General features: G+C 42.0%; 1 protein-coding gene across 4 annotated transcripts in view; it reads left to right on the top strand.

Annotated features, from left to right (window-relative positions):
- Positions 1-3,466: 3,466 nt before the first annotated feature.
- LOC127365733 (FERM, ARHGEF and pleckstrin domain-containing protein 1) overlaps positions 3,467-18,817 on the top strand; it is a 52,202-nt gene continuing 36,851 nt past the window's right edge. For 2 of the 4 annotated variants that reach the window (XM_051404132.1, XM_051404130.1), the window contains exons 1-2: positions 3,468-3,705; positions 7,044-7,250. In XM_051404132.1, the coding sequence (XP_051260092.1) occupies positions 7,071-7,250 (180 nt within the window). In that variant the 5' untranslated portion in view covers positions 3,468-3,705; positions 7,044-7,070. Of the gene's footprint in view, positions 3,706-7,043; positions 7,251-18,817 lie in introns of all 4 variants that reach the window. The other 2 variants (XM_051404133.1, XM_051404131.1) reach the window with 2 other exon arrangements.

Here is an 18,817-nt window from a genome sequence, read left to right as displayed (position 1 = left end):
ACTACATTAGTTGCACAAAATTTCCTATGCATTTCATATACTTTAATGAATTAGGATATTGATAGGTTTTGACCTGCAATTCAGGACTAGTGAGTGGATATATATATATCAGTGGACAAAACAGGTTGTCAGTAGATCAGGTGTCAGAAACATTTGTTTATTTATATAATTTGCAAGGCACTTTTATCCAAAATACCTGGGTGACCCTTGGCTGGATGATCAAGTTGGCAAAGTGGGGCAAAGACCACAGGTCCAAGAACTAAGAAGTTTTTCTATAAGTAAATGTTCTTTTGTTTGGGAATATGCACCAGTAAAGCACTATATCAACTTCCATGAGAAGGGTCTTATGGTAAATGCTGCTTTACTACCTGATCTCCTTTACTGCAGCAATATGCATGTTATTTTTGCATTATGGGTCTGCTCACGATGCTCTGGAGCAAATCTGAGCAAGCTTGACTGACTGTCCCTGAGCTCACAAACCGGCCTGCCAGAGAAACACAAAAACTGATTAGAAACATTCAGAATTCACAGACAGACGATAGAGGGAATTCCATTTCTGATAACAGACAGCAGAGTAGCAGCAAGGATACAGAGCTCAGTGATGCTGAAAGAGCTCCAAATGTTTAAGGACCCCCTGTTGTGAGAGATAGGTGGTGGTGGACATGCCTGATTGGATTGTGTGGATCATGGGATTATAAAATGACTTGTGTGCCTGCCTGAGCTACCACAAGGCTCATTTTTTAAGACCTTCATTATTTTAGATGTTGCATATTCCTAGATTAATGTGTTTAATCAAATTACCAGGTAGTTTTCCAGTATGGAACAGAGAGTGGGAGGAAGTGTGGATTAACAGGGGCCCAGAAGCAAATTCTATGCTCCGGGGCCCCAAGCAAATTGACAGGCTGTGGGGAGGCCCTATCTGAACCCCTTAACCTCGAGCGTACAGTGTTGAAGAAAATAAGAAAGGCTAAATTTTTATATTTAAAGATATAGTTTAAATTTCTAGTTAATTTATGATTTCGAGAGTTAATAGAGTCAGATAAATGTACAGTGAGCTGAATGGAAATCATACAATATACTTTAAATGAATAGTACTCTAAGAATGTAATTATTCTATGTGTTTCTTCACCCTGTACTGATCTGTGTGAAGTTGGCTCTTGATTTGATTCACTATTACATAACTGGATAAGAGATCACTAAGAACATGGCACAAAATCTTGATTGCTTACATAACTAATCCAAAACAGCATTGTTTCTTGCCTGTTTTCTCTTTCATGCCGTTCATTTTCACGCTCTTGCTGACATGTTCATCTTTGCCTCAGTTCCAAACCAGTGCCTCCAGAGGGCCTCTGAAGCTGCCAAGACACTGAGTGCGATTTCTCCATCTCCAGTCCCACACCACTAAGGCGTAGGAGACTTCTCTTCCTGCCAGTGAGAAGGTGGGCGAGTAACAGACATGAAATAGAGACAAGTAAAAAGAAATCCCAGTTTCAGCCTCCTAACACACTGCTTGTCTTTTATCCCCGTCCCTGCGTGCATACATACATGGAGGAGTGGGCGAGGTGGAGGCACCGGCCCCAGCCAAAGCCCCAGGCCACTATCCATAAAAAAGGAGAGGAGAGGCAGGGAATATAAAGCAATGAACACTTAGTAATAGGAGGAGATAGGCCCTACATCTGTACGATTATATAATGAAGATATTATACTGTTCATGAATTGATTGATTTAATCTGCTTTTGGTATTCAGACAGTATCAATCTTCAGACTAAGGCATGCCATCAGCTTCCCCATGATACATAATTCAGTTGTGGAACAATCCACAAGTTGATTAGTATTACAGATCTCTTGTTGGCTATAACAGAGATGGAATAAATTCTGCTTTGACACAGTGCTTTTCTTTTGGGCAGCAAAATCAGCATGATGGTGCCAAGTTAATGTCACTGGCTTCCTTTGCCTGGTGACAAGACTGCAGTTTAAACTGATCTTCAGCTGGTGTTTATGTGGCAGGGTTTCACGCAGTCCTGTTGTTGTGTATGAGGGCAAGGGAGCTTTGAATTGCAGAACTTAACACTTTTAAAGCTTTTAAAGGCCTACTGAGATCCTGCTGCCTGTCACTCATGCTTCATAGGCAAGCCAATGCACCCTCCAGTGGACCCTGAATAAAGTGCAAAGTCTTGGGTGGTAATATAGGCCACCAACAAGCAGCATCACAGAGGGCAAGTCAGGTTTTGTGTCATCTCTAGTCTTAAACCACATTGTGTGAAAAATGCACCTCATGCAAATGAAGTGAGCCTAGTTACTGCATTGTATGCTGCAGAAGAAAAGAGTCTCTTTGATCTGTTTTGCAGATGTGTCCTTCACAAAGAATCTCTGGCAGCCCCCGTAGATTCTGTTGCATCGCTGATCCAACCTTTGGTCTCCTTGGATCAGTATTTCTCTATTTACTGAAATAAAATGAATGCTGAAATACACATACAGTACACATACCGAGGAAGGGACTCAGTAAGTACCCACTTCTATGACTCAATATAAATAAAGACATATGGTATCTGTTTTAATCCAGGAAAGTACTTGTTTGACAGTATTTGAAATACATGTCTGCTTTTTCTTGTATGTATACATTAGCCAGAGGCTCACTGGTTGCTCAGCTGGTAGAGCTTGAGCCCCATTTACCAATGCTGAGTCCTTGCTGCAGCAGCTATGGAATCGAATCCAACATGTGTCCCTTCCCTGTGTGTCATCCTCTCTCACTCCCTTTCCATTCCATCTCTCAAGCTGTCCTGTCAAAATAAAGGGGAATAGTGCCATTTATATATTTATGAAATTAAATGAAAAAATGTGTATAAATAAATTGCAAAAAAGTATCTATTATTCACTAATGGGTACCATGATAACACTGGATCCTTGATGGGGTCACAAACAAGATTTATGGGCTGATAAAAAACCTTTTAGATTTTTTTGAAATACTGAACATATTAACCCCTTTATTAAAGATGTGTTTTGTTAAATTTTATTTGGCTCTCAATTATTGAAATATGTGATATCAATGAGCTCTCATACTTCCTAACATCCCTGAACACATGAACTGAAAGTGTATTTTCAATGTGTGTTTAAAACTCCAGAACTGTTTGCAATTTGATTTATTCTCTCTATATTTATATCAATATTTACTCTTGGTACCCTCTACTTGCTTTGCATTGCTAAGTCTTATGTTGATATAGCCTACGCTTTATGCTGTGGTATTATTTGACAGTATGTTGTCTGTCTGCCTGTTGTTTTGCATTGATAAAAATAAAATAAAAACTCGCTCCCTTTATTGTAAAGGGTCACATTCAGAAATCTTGGGAACCACTGGAATATCTGGACCGTGTTGCTCCCGCTGACACCGCTAGATGGTGCTGTTGCTCTGTGTCACGGCGCTGCTGAGAAGGTGAAGGTGCTGCACCGCCTTCATTGTCTGAGTGAAGGCACCGGGAGTGGATCCGCCGCTCGGTTCAATGTAATCCCGTCTCTCCCCGGCTCACTCACTCAGTCGTCCGCCATGGCGACCGCAGAAAGCCTCCTCTCCGGTACGAGCACCATCTAAAAACTCCAACGGGGCTCGTTCTCAGCCACTACCGCTGGACGTGGATGTAATATCTCCTTTCAGCTTTTGGGAAATACATAACGTTACGTGTGGATAAGCGTGCAATTTCGAGAGAAGGGGTAAGTATCGTGCAACCCAAGTCCTCTCCGTGTGTGCTCTTGAGGGAAGTGATTCAACTTGTTTGAGGAGATTAGGGTTAAGTCCTTGGAGTATCTTTGCCGTGTTGTTTTGTGATCCTGTGGATTTCGAGGGGAGGGAAATAACTATCAGTGTGTGTGAAAATCTTCATCTGCAGCCAGTAACTGTCCTATTCGTCCTCCAGTGCGGGTTGCATTGCTCACATATACCTTATGGTTGCGTGCAGACGCCGCAGTCGCTGATGGTTCGTAGCTGTGTAATGCTCCATGCCTGTGTGTGACATTTAAATAATCAAATGTCCTCAGGAAGTGTGCATGTTCTGTCTGTCACTAAGTTTCCAGAGGCTGTACATGTGAGTCCAGGCGGTGCATTAATGTCACATCTACTGTACTGTGGTTAGATGTCCTGAGGATTACAGCAGCCTGCTCTATTAACCTACATTACATGAATGGTGTGAAGACACTACCAGACTGTGTGAGGTGGGTTTTCATGGAGGGAAAGACCCAACCTCACCATTTTCTGCACTATGTTCAGGCTGTTTTGGAGAGGCTTAAATGGCAGCCAAGCCCTGGTTACAACATGCATGTATCCTGTTGGTTGTCATTCTTTCCACTTAATGAACACATGTCACGATGCCAGTAATACAGTGGGAACTTATAGTGAATCATGCAGTGCCAGCCACACCCAGGTATCAGTGTCTGTTGCAGAACACAGAGGAAATTGAGCTCCTTCTTTTTTTGTTTGGGAGCTTCCCTCAGGTAGACAACTGGCTGTATCAGCCCCGGCCTCTGGCCATTCAGCTGTCACTAAAGGATTCCAGCTGTGCAGTGTTGGACCCACACCAAGGGGCCCTGTGTGCCCCTGCACACAGAGGAGCCACTGTTATAACCCTGGAGACTCTATGAGCCAGCAGTCACAGCTCCATGTTACACACTTGTGGGGAATTTCAAGCAAACAAGTTCAAAAGCAGGGTGATTTACCCCCTGAAACACTGTAAATGCCCCTCTGGCGCTGTATTCTGGGCGACTATGCTTTATGTCACACTCTGGCCCCTGGAACAAGGTGCCAGCTGTACAACTGGTGACTGTTTTGTGTGTTTGTTTGGACCTGAGTTACCTATTGAGAGGAACACACAGACCTAGACTGGTTGATAAATGATCCCTGGTGCAAGGGAGGGTACATGTTGGCTGAAGTAATCACTGTCTCAACTCTTTCACTGTCCTCTGCTTCACTGGCGTTTTGTTTGAAGAGTGTCTGGTTACGCGGCGTGCATGTGCAGGTCATAAGCCATGAATTTACAGACTTGGCATGCGACACTCGCCAATAATCAAAGCAGGGGCCATTGAGTGATGACGGTGCGAGGATCAAATGTCATAAATGACTGGACTTGAATTGAAAAATATGCCTGTTTCCATTCACGCCCCCCTGACAGCAGTTAGTCTGGTTTCCATCAGCCCAAGGGAGTGTTAGTCCGCTGTAGTGCTCTCTAAACACTTTGGCCCTTGTGGGTAGGTTATAATAGTTTTGAATCCAGATCCTTCTGAATATCTTGGTCTTATCTTTAAGCTGTCAAAGTTATGAGTAAGTGTGAAAAACTGAAACTCAAACAACATTCATAAATGTGTAAAACTCAGACAAATTACATATTTAATGTTTAGTTTAATGAATTGCGCTTCACTAATAAAAAACCGGAGCACATAAGAAGATGATGGGAGATTGGTTGGCCTTGGATCTTAACACATCTGGATATTTTGGAACCAGCTATGAAAAAACCCTTAAAAATGATTAGTGAGAATTGATTGATAAGTTGTTTAAGCTGTTCATTCACTGGTTCCAGCTTCTGAAATGGGAGTTTTGCTGCTTTTTTATATCAGTGAAAATGTAATATCTTTGAGATATTTGGACAGTTGGTCAGACAAAAAAAAAGCAATTTGAAGATGTCAACTTGGGCTCTGGGAGTTTGTGACTGACGTTTATCGCCATTAATGAATTATAGACTAATTGATTAATCAATGTGTGGCATCTTACTTTATTCATCAAATCCACTCCTAAGTACACTCTGCACTGTTTCCTCTGAGCATCAGTCAGACCAATATCAGACAGAATTTTTTTGTATCCACTGTCCTTGGCCTATTTTCTCCACTCACTCTACTGGATTACATTATCCACTCCTTTGAAATGCCTTATTCAGCTTTCAGCTTAAACTTGGCATCAGTCATTCACCTCTGCAGCGGCTGAACAACTGCCCACTGGCCTCAGCACTCTGATGAACCACTTGGTGAGGTCTCAGGATGACATCAGTCTGCTGGAATGTGCAGTGAGGAGAAAATTAAGCAGAACAGCAGGGCCTTGGGGGGGATCTGGCTGTGGATACATTGGGGGGGGGATAGTGGCTCGTGAGTCAACCCAGAATGAATGAGTCCACAACTTTGTCCAAACACTGTCCTCCACCTGGGACAAACATAGATACACAGTCACACTGCACATTATTCAGATTTTGAATATCAGACGGGATCTCCATTGCCGGATGTTGCAGGGCTGAGGTTCCCAACCTTTTTTGGCAGAAACACCCCCACAGGCCACCTCAAGGATTAACCACCATTAATATCAGCCATTATCTATTAGCAAACTGTTAATCCATCAATTTTAGCAATATTTTAGCCCAGTATTCCAACAGTTTGTTGGGGTATAGGGAACCACTGCGGTAGGGAATGTGTGAGGCTAAACTAGCTATATCTAAATAGTTGATATATACACAGTATTCTCTCTCTGTTTACTTCAATTATCTGCTTATTCAGTTCATATCTCCTGCTGTGTCCTTATGTATTTGCCTTGATGCCCTTGAGGCCAATTAAAACCAAACTAAAGTAAATGTCTGTGTGTCGTCGGTCCTGATGCTTGTTTTTACGACTTCCAGAATCAATTGTCATTGTATTGACCGTTTGATTTTACACTCTGGCCTCATGATTCGATTGTCAGATCAAATTAGGGCTGCTTGATTTGTGCTTTGAAATCAAGAACATGCTTGGATCTCTTCTCTTTTTTTACAGTAAATGGTTCTCCCACAGGCAACAATTATCAGCCATTAGTGGCGAGTGCAAATACTGCATTTGCAATTGCTCTGTTAGTGTGACACAGAAGGTTGTGCAGCCTGTCCTCTGGGCCCTGATGCATTCATTATATTTCACCTGCTGCACCACTGATGCTCTCTGTAAGAGGATGTTTCTTACTGTTCATATACATTTTATGTCACTCTTTATTGCTTCATTTTGTTAGTTTAGGTTGTCTTCCTGACTTTTCTCTCTTGGCTTTTGTGCAGGCTGGGTAGTGAGCATTGCAGTGCACCATGGCAGAATCTGACCCAGAGCCAATGGCCTCTGGAGCAGGGCAGCGTCTTGGAGCCCCGGAGACTCTTGGCATCAGTACGTTGGACCCCGGGCACAGACCACCGGCCATGCCCCCTGGACGACATGTCACCATCAGGGTCCGTATGTTGGACGACACAGAGGAGCTCTTTGACATCTCGGTGAGTTGTTAAAGCCTTCTTGCCCGGACGCATTACTTGTTGGGAATACTAATGTCGGACAGGGACTCGTTATTGCACAGTAGCCAAGAAGCATTTCCCGTTTTCATCATAGCAGCAGCAGTCTGGTAACAGGTTGGCATGGCAACTGCATGATGTTAAGTTGTTGAATGCATGGATGAAACTGGGGAGATCTTTTGAGTAATGTCTGGATTCTTCCAGTTTATTGTGGCTGTATTTATTCACTGCTTCCTAATCTCCCAAACTGTCTCAAACCTGTTCTAAAGCTGTCAGCTATTACAGCACATTTTCTTCTTGACAAGCTTTCAGGATGCTCTTTGGAAACCATGGACACCATGATATTTCACAGCTCCTTCACACATGGTTGTGTTGATGATATACGAGAATCCTCGAGCTTTCTTAGATAATGTAGTGAAAGCAGGCAGGTTAACAAAACAGGCAGTAATACTTTTTTAATGTCTTTGAATGGAAAGAGCTGCTGTTTGAATTCCATTCATAGTTACAGCATTTAGAGGATTAACTTTCTCATCCATCACAAGGATCTATAATTAGACAGTCTAGTCTAAGCCATTTGAACAGATTATGTAACAGTTAAACTAAAATTAGATACTAATTGGGAAGTTTATATTATAATCTGAAAATATTTTAAATGCAAAATCTACAAGCTATATATATTAAGCAGATCATTCCAACTTTTGAGATTGGCTTTGATCATTGTGAATACTGTACTCTTTTTGAAGTAATGTTAAACCAACAATGTCCAACTGTTTTAAAATCAGACTGCATGTTTGTGACCCATTTTAAAAGATTCACATCTTCATTAGGAACCGACTAACCTGGGGCTACAGACAGGGTAGGTTAGTAAGTCAGAACATATTGAGAGACGGACTAATATATTGTTGGTTTACATTGTTGCAGAAAGAAAAACATAGAATAACAGCAGCATTATCCTCAAAGGCGATGAGGAGATGATGGGATACATGGCCCACTTTCACCCAGCATTCCTCTCAACTTGTGGTGTTTTGGAAAGGTGTCCTTGACTTAATGGCAGAGGCATTGGGTGGAGTAAGTGAAAATACTGTTATTTGTCTTAGAATAGAAGAACTAGCCACATTGTGACCACAGTTCTTCCTGCCTGGAACAGAAGAACAAGATGAGTAGATAGAGGAAAGTGGAAAGTGGTCGTGGAGAGAAACAGATACAGCAGCAGCCACAGAGGACCTGTTTAATGTGTATGAATGGGGCTCGGCACTAAAGCTGCTGAGCTTTACTGACAGTTAGTGAACGTGCAGTGCAGGGTGGATGTGTGCTTCTGGCTGGTTCCCAAGGTGGTATGGGTAAATGTTGCTTCTAAAGCGGGCAGTGGGGCTCCCTGTGCATGACTACTAATCTTTCTAGTGGTATCATGTGTTGTACTTAATTCTTACGGCTCACCAGATTCTCACAGTGAGGTCCCATTTGATTGCCCTCATTTAACCCACATTATTTTTTGTGTACTTTGGATTAGGTGAGGCATTAAAGCGTTGTTTGTTATTGTTTTACTGGACAAGATTCTTGGGAATGTTCAACTCACTTAATACGCTGTGTTTAAGACAGCAAGCTTATGTGCTCCATCTGCTTCTGGCTTTGTCTTTTCTCAGGTCAGAGCAATGAGTTTGCCAGTACTGGCCTTTCAGAATTGAATATCATTCAGCCAGTGATGCCCACTTCTGATAATAAGTGGAGCAGGTGAGGAAGGGATTTTATTCAGCCTGCTTCAGGGCTCGTAATCTGTAAAAACCTGCAGTGAAACTCTGCACTCCAAGGCTCTCTAAGGAGATATCAACCTCAGAGTTCTGTAAGCATGTAGTAGCTTTTATGGTGTTTTAGGGTTTAGTGTTTAAGATTGCTCTACCCTCCAACGAATACACACACTGACGCTTTGTGTTTTTGACATGATACATGTCAGATTTGTATATACGGCAGCTTTGGTCTCGTATTTCTTTTCCTCTGCCTTCTTGTTTCCACTTGCTGTCAGGTTTCATAAAGTTTGATACACATACAGAGGTTATGAAACAACAGTACTGTCACTAGAAACAAAAACAAAAAGTGAGATTCCTGTTCTGGGTTTAAACCAACGGCCGAAACAGGGTTCACGAAAGTATGCCAACACAAGTAACGCCTGGCTCAGTAGGCACAAAGGCGTACTCGACGTGCGCTCTGATGCACCTGTGGACAAACCTCAGTACTATATAGGGGCGATATAGAGCTAATCAAAGCATTTACATAACTACAGTATATACATTTTCTATTGCATTCCCATCTTAACGGAGAGTTGACGAAGTGTCATACATATGTCTATGCATATGCTTCACCTTAATACATCCATGATACGGACTTGTTCAGCAAGAGTTGTTTTAAGCGGAAGTGAACCCCGCATGCTGTAGCACCCCTAGCTGCAATGCTCAGACTGCAGCTTGCGCTTGGGTTGCGTTATGTTTTTTGACATTTGTGACATAGTCCCAACAACAACAATACTGTAACAATATGTGATAATGATCTTATATAGCTCGAAGCATCTACGTTCAGATACTTGCATGGACAATGTTATGCTCCATAGCAGGGGCGATGCTTACACAGCCCTGGGTTTTCCACGAAGTCGGCATTCCTGTGGACACACTGGGGTCATGATGGTGTAGTTGTGCTGTAGTGAGGATGAAACAGGTTTTGTCACTGCAGCTGACAGGCTGAGCAGACACAATCTGAAGATGCTGCCCAGGAGAGAACAAAAGCCCCCCGCTAACAGAAAGCTTCATTCCTGCTCAATTTAACACACATTATATCTTCTATCTCAAGTCAGCAAGTGAGATAAAAATCTCAGTGGGCTTGATATTGTTTTTGCCTAGAGGTGTCCAAGGAGTACATTTCCTCCTATCCTCAGTCATCGGCTCACAGTCTGGGTGGAAAGATCTGTTATCTTTTCAACAAAAAACAGTGGATCATTGTCACAATTGTTCTTGAAAAATGGCTTTTCCTATTTATTGGGTGCTTGAAGGTTCTCAAGACAGAAGGTGGTATTATACCTCAGACATATTAAGTTGATGAAGTTGAGTCCTCTTTGAAGGTATAGATCCCTCAAAAGAATTTGAACTGGCAATGATTGTTTGGATGCTAGGGGTGAGTTGCTTAACCTTAGCATTGACTTCCTTTCATTTACATCCCAAAAATCTCAGTTTTTTAGGCCCAGCGCAGGTGGAGGAAACAGAGGACATACGTCAACTTGGCTCAAATCCCGCTGATATTAATCTCTTCCCTGCAGCATTGAAGTGAGATAACTGCATGGTCTACAAAACACGTTTGTCAAGCAATTATCTTGTCTTTTATTTTGCAACAGGAGCATACAGTGTTGCTCACGTACTTACAGTTGATCTCTGATTATTTTATACTCAAAGTGTCTCTTTAAGAAAACGTAAAACATCTAACCTCACCCTGTAACTGATACTGAAGGCTTCAGTTCCTGTTCCTCTGTTTCAGCGGGGTAAGTTTCCACCTCAGCGGGCAGAATATCAGATGGTTGAGAAACAAAAAGGGGCCATCGAGCCATCTCGTGGGTCACATACCATGCTGTGGCCTACTTAGCACTCTGGCTGTGAACACACTTGTGTTGATGCTGATGATGTTTGGCTGCACAAACCTGGACAACGGTATACTGGCATTGATTAAAGAGCACACATGAAACAAAATAATGGTCCAGTTGCACCTTTTCGTTATTGATTTTATGGAATTATTTTCAAATTAGGATGGGCAGCAAGCGTCTGTTCAGTAGTGAGTTCAGTAGAGCAAGAAATCCAGACTGTAGCCCTCAGTCTGTCTTGCAGTCGTCAGGCTAACATACACTGACACTGTCTATGCTGATGTTTTGACGCTTATGTTTGCTGATGGCTGGTAGAAGCTCTGCGAAGTTGCATGTGGAGAATGTGATTGTAGCATGGATTTAGGGGTTAGGAGATGGGGGATGGGATGAGGAAGGCAGAGGAGGGAGGAGAGTCATGCTCATTCCTGTGAATGAAGGACACAGTCAGGCTCCATTAGCCAAACTCTACTCCTAGAATACGAATGAATACAACCTAACATTGAATATTCCACTTCCCATTTTATACTGACATTAGCAACACAGGCGTGCCATTAGAAATTCAACTCTGTCTCTCTCTCATGTTGCACTACTCTCTAACTATAATGAGCCACTGAGGACTGCAGTCTGTCCTCTCTAGCCATCGTTTTGTCCATTACAGTCATGGTATGGCCCCTTTTTAAAAGGCTTCTGTGCAGAGAAAAGTCTTTAATTCATTAATTACAGAACCCTTCACCTCTTGGCATTTTCATTTGCTTTCCATATGAGATTTTTTACCCAGCACAGTCTCATTAGACTACAATATATTACTTTTGCTTTCCTAATTACTAATTAAGTCTACAGCAAATTAATACACAAGCCCAAGTAAAACACAATTGTAGCCGCGCTCGACTGGTCCACCACTTCAGTCCAAACTAAAATATCTCAACAGCTGTTGATGGATTACCATAAACCTTTATGGTTCCCTGAGGATGAATCCAAATGGCTTTTGTGATCCCCTGACTTTTCCTATAGCACCACGTGAAGGTCAAGATTTTCATTTATCCAGTAAAATATATAATAATGATAACAAACTAACAAAAACATCTATATGGATTGTCTTAAAATGTTTGTTGTCTAGACATTCATGTCCTCCTCAAATTGTAAGTTTGGTGATCATCCTACTTTTCATCTAGCGCTATCATCATGTCAGAACTGAAGAACAGTTTGTCCAATACCTTTATTCACTGAATACTTGCAGAACTAATGACATTCACATACATCAAAATACACTGGTGCTAACTGCCAGTATGTACATCAGCATTGTCATTGTGAACATTTTAGGGTTAGGTTTAGCATCCCACTGTACTTGAGTACAGCCTCATGGAGCATAACATAACGTGGCTGTAGACTCTCAATCTCGTTTCACATCCACAGCAAAGCCACAAGACATTGTACACTATCAGCACCATAACGCAGAGTGACATGTTCTCAGCATTGTTTTCTGAACACAGCATGTAGGACATGGGGAGCATCAGAGCTGTTTGTAGGGGGTGTTGATACTCTCAGCATCATATTTTGATCAGTGAGTTCAGGTTACGAATCAGTGGTTGAGATGAACATCCTTTTGGACGCGCCTCCTAGCTCCTAGCTTTGTACTTGGTTGATGTTGCCCTCTGATAGTTAATTATAATATATAATGCTCTCTCTACAGATACAGAAAAAAATGATAGATCTCTCTATAGGATAAATATCAAGTGTGAACCTATCGTGATGTCACCCACTGGTTTGTAGTACTGAGTACCGCTTTGAAGCATTGAGTTTGCTGTTATGCTCATCGCCATGATAGTTTAGTGGAACCAGCGGAGGTGACGTACTGCAAGTTGAGCTCATTCGTCAAACACAATTTCGTATTATAGCTAAACATTACACTTAAATATGTTTCTGAAATGATTTTATCTGAGAAATAGGCAACACAGAATCTTGCCTGCACTGCCTGGTTTGACAGTTTGATCTGAGTTAGTTGAGCTGGACAGACTCACTGAGAATGACTTGTCAATCAAAAGGTAGCCGTGGCCAAAAGCCTACCCTGCTTCATCGTCTATTTTACTCTAAATTGGACCATAGGTTATTAAATGAACATCATAATGTATGGAAGAAGACTTGAAACTGGCGATTGAGCCCATAAACTCATTAGGAAACTCTTTACTGAGCTAATAAATCAAGTGAGAAGTCGGGTCAGTTCTCCATAAGAGTGCATGGTATCAGTTATTTTTATTGCAGCCAATGGCTTCACTTCACAGACCCGGAAGCTCTGTCCATTATATATACTGTCAATGATAAATACATATGCAGTCTAAAGTCTTCTCCCCATCCTGGCATGCAGCATTTCTGAGGTCGACCCACTGAGTCACAATCTTGTTAGCTACAGAGTGCATGTGACAGGGTGTAATTCATCTCTTACTGAGAAGCTGACCATGCTGTCCATGATCTCAATGCATCATTCCCATGGCTGGATCCGTAGTTTATCACCACCATTTCCATTTGTCACAGCAGAGCAGATACAGAGTGAGATATGAGATAAAATCACCTACGCCTGTGACTAGCAATATTCAACCTATTTTGGGCCACAGAAAAGGCATCCAATGCTTTAAGGATTCTTTTTTTCTTTTCCCCATTCCCATAACTAAAGCATGTTCCAGGGCTAAAGGGACCACCCAGGCTAAAGGGGGTTAGGTCGCAAATGCAAGGACCTGCATTCTTTAAGGCAAAACTCTCACACCAGTCCAGAGGGCTTACCATCATCCCACCACTCGCCACTCTTTCCACCATATGCTGTCACCCATTCACTGTGATGGGAAGCAATTAGAACGGCTCCAGTGTGCCTTGTTGTCAGCTGAATGGCAATGAGGTCCTGACTTAATGAGTAGAAACATGATGAAGGGCTTCTTTCAGCTCTGTCTACAACAGCTTCAGTGCCGTTGTTCAGTCACTGACTGACTGACCAGCAGAGTGGAGGAGGATGTTTCTGCTCTGTTGCCACCTGAGGATCAATGCCCGATGCACAGGCAGAGTTGGTTATTAGAAGTGCATAAATTGATACATTTTCAGCACCGATCTGAATACCAATTACTTAATTAAGTGAATTGGCTATGCTCGGCGTACTAGTCAGAGTTATTAAATTTGACATTTGTGGTATTGTCGACGATAAGTTACGACAAAAAGGGAGCTAGTAGTTAAGCAACCAGAGCTGAAATCATTAGTTTATTAATGGATTAATTAGTCGACAGAAAATTAATCAGTAATTATTTTGTAATTCTGTAATTACTGCTCCTTTAATTGTGAAAATTTGGTGCTTTTCTTGGTCTTATGTCGTGGTAAATTGAATTGTTTGGGTATGAACTGTTGGTCAGACATAAAGATGTTTGATGGCATCATCTCTGGCTTTAGGAAATGATACTGGGAATTTTTCACTGTTTCACTACAAATCCACTGGTTTCCAAACTAAAGTACACAAGCTGCCTCTAGTAGCATGCGGACAAATCGCTGCAATATTTAAAAAAAACAAAAAACAAAATCTAGCATGAAAATACTTGACTTAACTATGAAATCACTGAAATGTAACTTAAAAGCTTGTGCAAAAACCACAGTGTTAAAACAACAGTTTGCTGTATTTGATGTGAGGGGTTGTGTGCCAGACTATTTCTACCCTGTAAGCCGGAGATATCATTTATATAATTGCACAATCAATGGTCCAAATGGACGCAGGATACTCAAGGCAGCCATCATGCACACACATAATTAAGAGCAAACGTTATCTCTGGCCTTAAGGGAACATACAGTACTTGTGTGTGTATGTTTATCATGCAGTAGATTTATATCTAAACCATATATTCTTAGTTCCTTTAATCCTGGTTAGTAAGCATTTACTTGACTACATTTTTGGTATATTGTTTGTTTAGGCAGTTTCGACATTAACGCTAACTGGCAGCATTACAATCAATTTGGCTATTCAGCTCAAATGTATGTGAAGACAAGCTCACTCTCAGGAATATCTTCTTCCACAACATTGCTTCTGCACAGTGAGACACATCAACGTAATTGAAATTCAAGCCACATATTATTTGTGCACTTTACAGACCTCTAAAGGTTCTCAGTATCTCATGTTTCATGTTGTGTATTTTCAAATATGACATGTCGACTGTAAAGGAAGTCGAAGTGAGGAAAAGAGTCTAGTCTCTGAGCTAAATCCTGTTAAACTCAGCGCTGTGGTGGGGACACGGTCTGCTTCCCCAGCCTCATGGCGCTTTGGAGGGTTGGGGGGGGGCTGACTGAGTTGGTGGTTTAATGATTTAGGCACAGAGGATGATTTGGCACCAATATTTCCTGATGAGCTGTCATTGGCTGAATATGAATACAAATGGGATTTGATTGGCTGTTAGAGCATTCAGGAGAATGGGGCAGCAGCTACGCAGCCTAAAGCAACAAATCCAACTCTCTCCTACCTTTTACACCATGTCAATGAGTTTTCCAAACCCATTACTGTCACTCCCCGCTCTCTAATATCATGCACGAGTAAAAGTAAGATCTATTTAGATTAAATGTGCTGTGACTGTAGCATTCCTCTAATGCAAATGGTCATTTTTAGGTTTACGCAGTGTGCCTCTGTGCAGATGATGAATTTTAAAAGGAGCAGTAGGAGCAAACTGGTAGAAAGATGCGAGGAGATGGTGACCATGGCAATCTTCCCCTCCCCCATAGAGTAAGCTTGTCTTTACAGAGAGTTGTGAATGAAAGGATTGTTAGCGACAGTGTACAGATAAATAGCGCCTCTCTGATTTTATCTCCCATGTCACCCAAGAAAGTGTTTGCAGCCTGACGGGGGACACAATCAGAGAGAGGCCTTGATGCAGCAAGGAGGCTGGGAATTACTATCATCCAGGCATCTGATGTTTGTCACTGCTGTCTGCTCGGCTAACATATTACATCTGTTCACTTTTGGGAGCCTTAAAATAGAAACATTTCTTGTTTCTATTCTTGAAGACTGCTGTCCTAATGGTATTACTTCAGCCCACTTTAGTTTGTTGTTATTCTCCCTGTTATTCTCTGTGGCCTCTGGCCATGGAAAGATATTATTTGTCTTTTATCATCCCTCCCTCTGCTGCTAGGAAGCACCTTGTTGGCACGGCTGCCTCAACCTTTGAGCCTACCTCTGAGGTGGTGGTTTGGATCCTTGGATGATTCTCTCTCTCTGTGAACCTCCATGGCTATGAATTTCAACACTACACGAGTTCATCTCTGAAAGGCCACATGGAATCGCACTGGTCTATGTGTAGGTTGCCATGGCTACACATAGAGGTGGATAAGGAGCGTCTGAGCCGGTTGCCGTGCTGCAGAGTTCTGTCTTCCACTGATATCTGCCATGCCAGGGAGGGGAGGGGAGGGGGGGGTTCTCCATGCAGAGCATTAATGTGAGTGTAGTGCGCTAGCATGGGGATACGCTGCTGCACACCAATTATGACTAACATATTCAGGAGGCACAGCCTACCTCGCTGTGTGCTGCGGGTACATGTGCAAGTTCTTTTTTGTATTCAAATCCCCTGACTTAAAATATGACTGACAATAAGTTTTGAAGGATTATTAGCTCTTCTTGGTTTCACTGCTGATTGACCCAGTTTCCCTGAAAGATGGCATTATGTTTGGGGAGGCAAGGATTTGGGGGGAGGGGGTCACATGCTTCATGTCACCATAAAAATATAAATGGAAGATTTGTGTGCTACTGTAGTGCCAGGGCTGTGGTCTTGAAGGCTCACACATGCTACACAAAGATGAAAGCCTTTTTCACATTTTCCACTGGAAGCTGGAAAATATAAGTGTTCAGTAATGTGACCATGGTATTCATGTGCCTTGCATCATTCGTGCACCGACTGACTGTCTTCTGCCCGAAAATCTTCTCGTACTTTCCTCTCATGCACTCTGAACCCTTGGTTAGCCATTCTCTCATGTCAAGAAATCCCACAGCGGGATGAAGAGGTGCGTGGTTGTTCTCCCACATACAGCCATCTTCCTCCCTCACACCCTGAAATGTAATTGGGTCGTGGAGGATGAGAGACACAGCAGAGGAGCAACAGTGGGAATTATCTTGTGGCGGATGGCTAAGAATACTAACATGCTAGAGGATGCTAAAAATCACACACTTTCATTTGAATCGTTTACATGAGTGATTCCAATCTTGGAGTACCTGAAAATATTGTGGCGTAGCTAATATTAAAAAATAGACACTTTGACAAATAGGATTGCATATTGGGGTGATGCTGATCTTTTGTATCTTTTATTATCACAAAAACCAGTAACCTTCAGGCTATGATAGGCCAACTGCACAGGACATGCCTTCAGTTTCCCACAGACCTCAGTCAGGTCTATCCTAAAGTGTTGCAATTGAGATTGTAAGGTTAGTTCAGCAATCTTGCAGAACTTGAAATAGATCGCTAAAGAACATGCATAAATGTTATGAATTGTACAAATGCAAACTTGACCAAACCTACTGAAAAAATATTAATATTAATGGTAGTAGTATGCATTTTCTTTAGCAATAAGAACATTTGACTGTTTTTAATTAATGTAGTAATCTTTACTCTCTTTACTGAAAATGACAATAAATTTGACCTTGAACCTTGAAACAGTCACCAAGCCTAAATATCAACAGTCTAGGATTTCTTTGTCTTTTGTCGATTTATGTGTGCAGCTACAGATGCACCACTGCCAGTATATTTTCTGTCTGTGAAAGACTGTCGAACAGTTTTATGAATTCGAAGAGGTACAGCCTTCTCTCAGCATTTTGGTAACAGTGGATTAATAATATGAATAGTGCTTGTCCATCACCAGCCCAAGCTTTCCCAGATTGCGGGGGTTATTCTTAACAGCATGCTGAATTTAGATATCCGTCATGCATCTGGTAGGAATGTGCATAACTAAACGGTTTGACTCCCTCTTAGGAATATTTGTTGCTGTGAGAGATACTACAACGGAAAATTATTTTTAGTTTTAGAGGAAAGCTTGGGGGATTTCTGTTGCAGGAATTTGAGCGTTTGACCATTGTTTGAATGGTAAATACATCCATCATGTGTTCTCTGTTTTCCATAAAGCACAAGTGAACAGATCTGTTGTAAACACAACCTAAGTAGTACAATTCATAGTGAGACAATCCTGCATAGAGAAACCCATTTACCCTCCGTCATTCATGCTATATCCTGGAAGGACTGACTGAAACTGCACATAGATGCTGATGAAAGCTGTCACTAATGCTGTCAGGTCATGTCTGACAACATTATGCTGCACTGCTTTCTATACTGTGCACAGGTGCTTTGGGAAAAGTGATGCCTTTATAATAAGTCTTGTTCCTATGGTAACCAAGATGGATGTCTCTTTGTGGAAGATCCTCATGTTTGTTTGGTTCAGACAGCAGTGAAGTCGACTCTATCTGCCTGTGCGACTGTTTGTCAATTCCCACAGAAAGGATGAGGCGAATGCAAGCAGAACCTGTGATCTCTTTGTAGGGTTTTGTGACAGACGCATGAAGGTGGATCCTCTGACTTTTCATGCCCATGCACATACATTATTCCATTGAACGTTGCCCTTTGATGACAGCGTTCTGATCCTTTCATTAAGCTCTTGAACTGTGGCGCTGTATCCCACTGACTTAATGCCAGCAGGGTAGCTAGACATCACAGCACATGATGGGTGTGGGCAGTGGTGCTGTTCCTAGCTAGCTTCCACTCTCTCTGTGATGTCCTCCTGGTCTCAAATAAAGGGTGAAATCCTCCGGGGAACCGGTTTGCCACAGCTGCTGAGCAGCTTTAACACAGCACTGCCCCTCTTCAATGAATTATGAATTTCTCATTGAGATTCAGAGGGCTAATTAACATGTCAGACCCGACTAGCAGTGTGATATCGTGGGATT

Source organism: Dicentrarchus labrax, unplaced genomic scaffold, assembly GCF_905237075.1.
Source record: "Dicentrarchus labrax unplaced genomic scaffold, dlabrax2021, whole genome shotgun sequence".
Lineage (NCBI taxonomy): Eukaryota > Metazoa > Chordata > Actinopteri > Moronidae > Dicentrarchus > Dicentrarchus labrax.
This window is presented reverse-complemented; position numbering and strand designations above follow the sequence as displayed.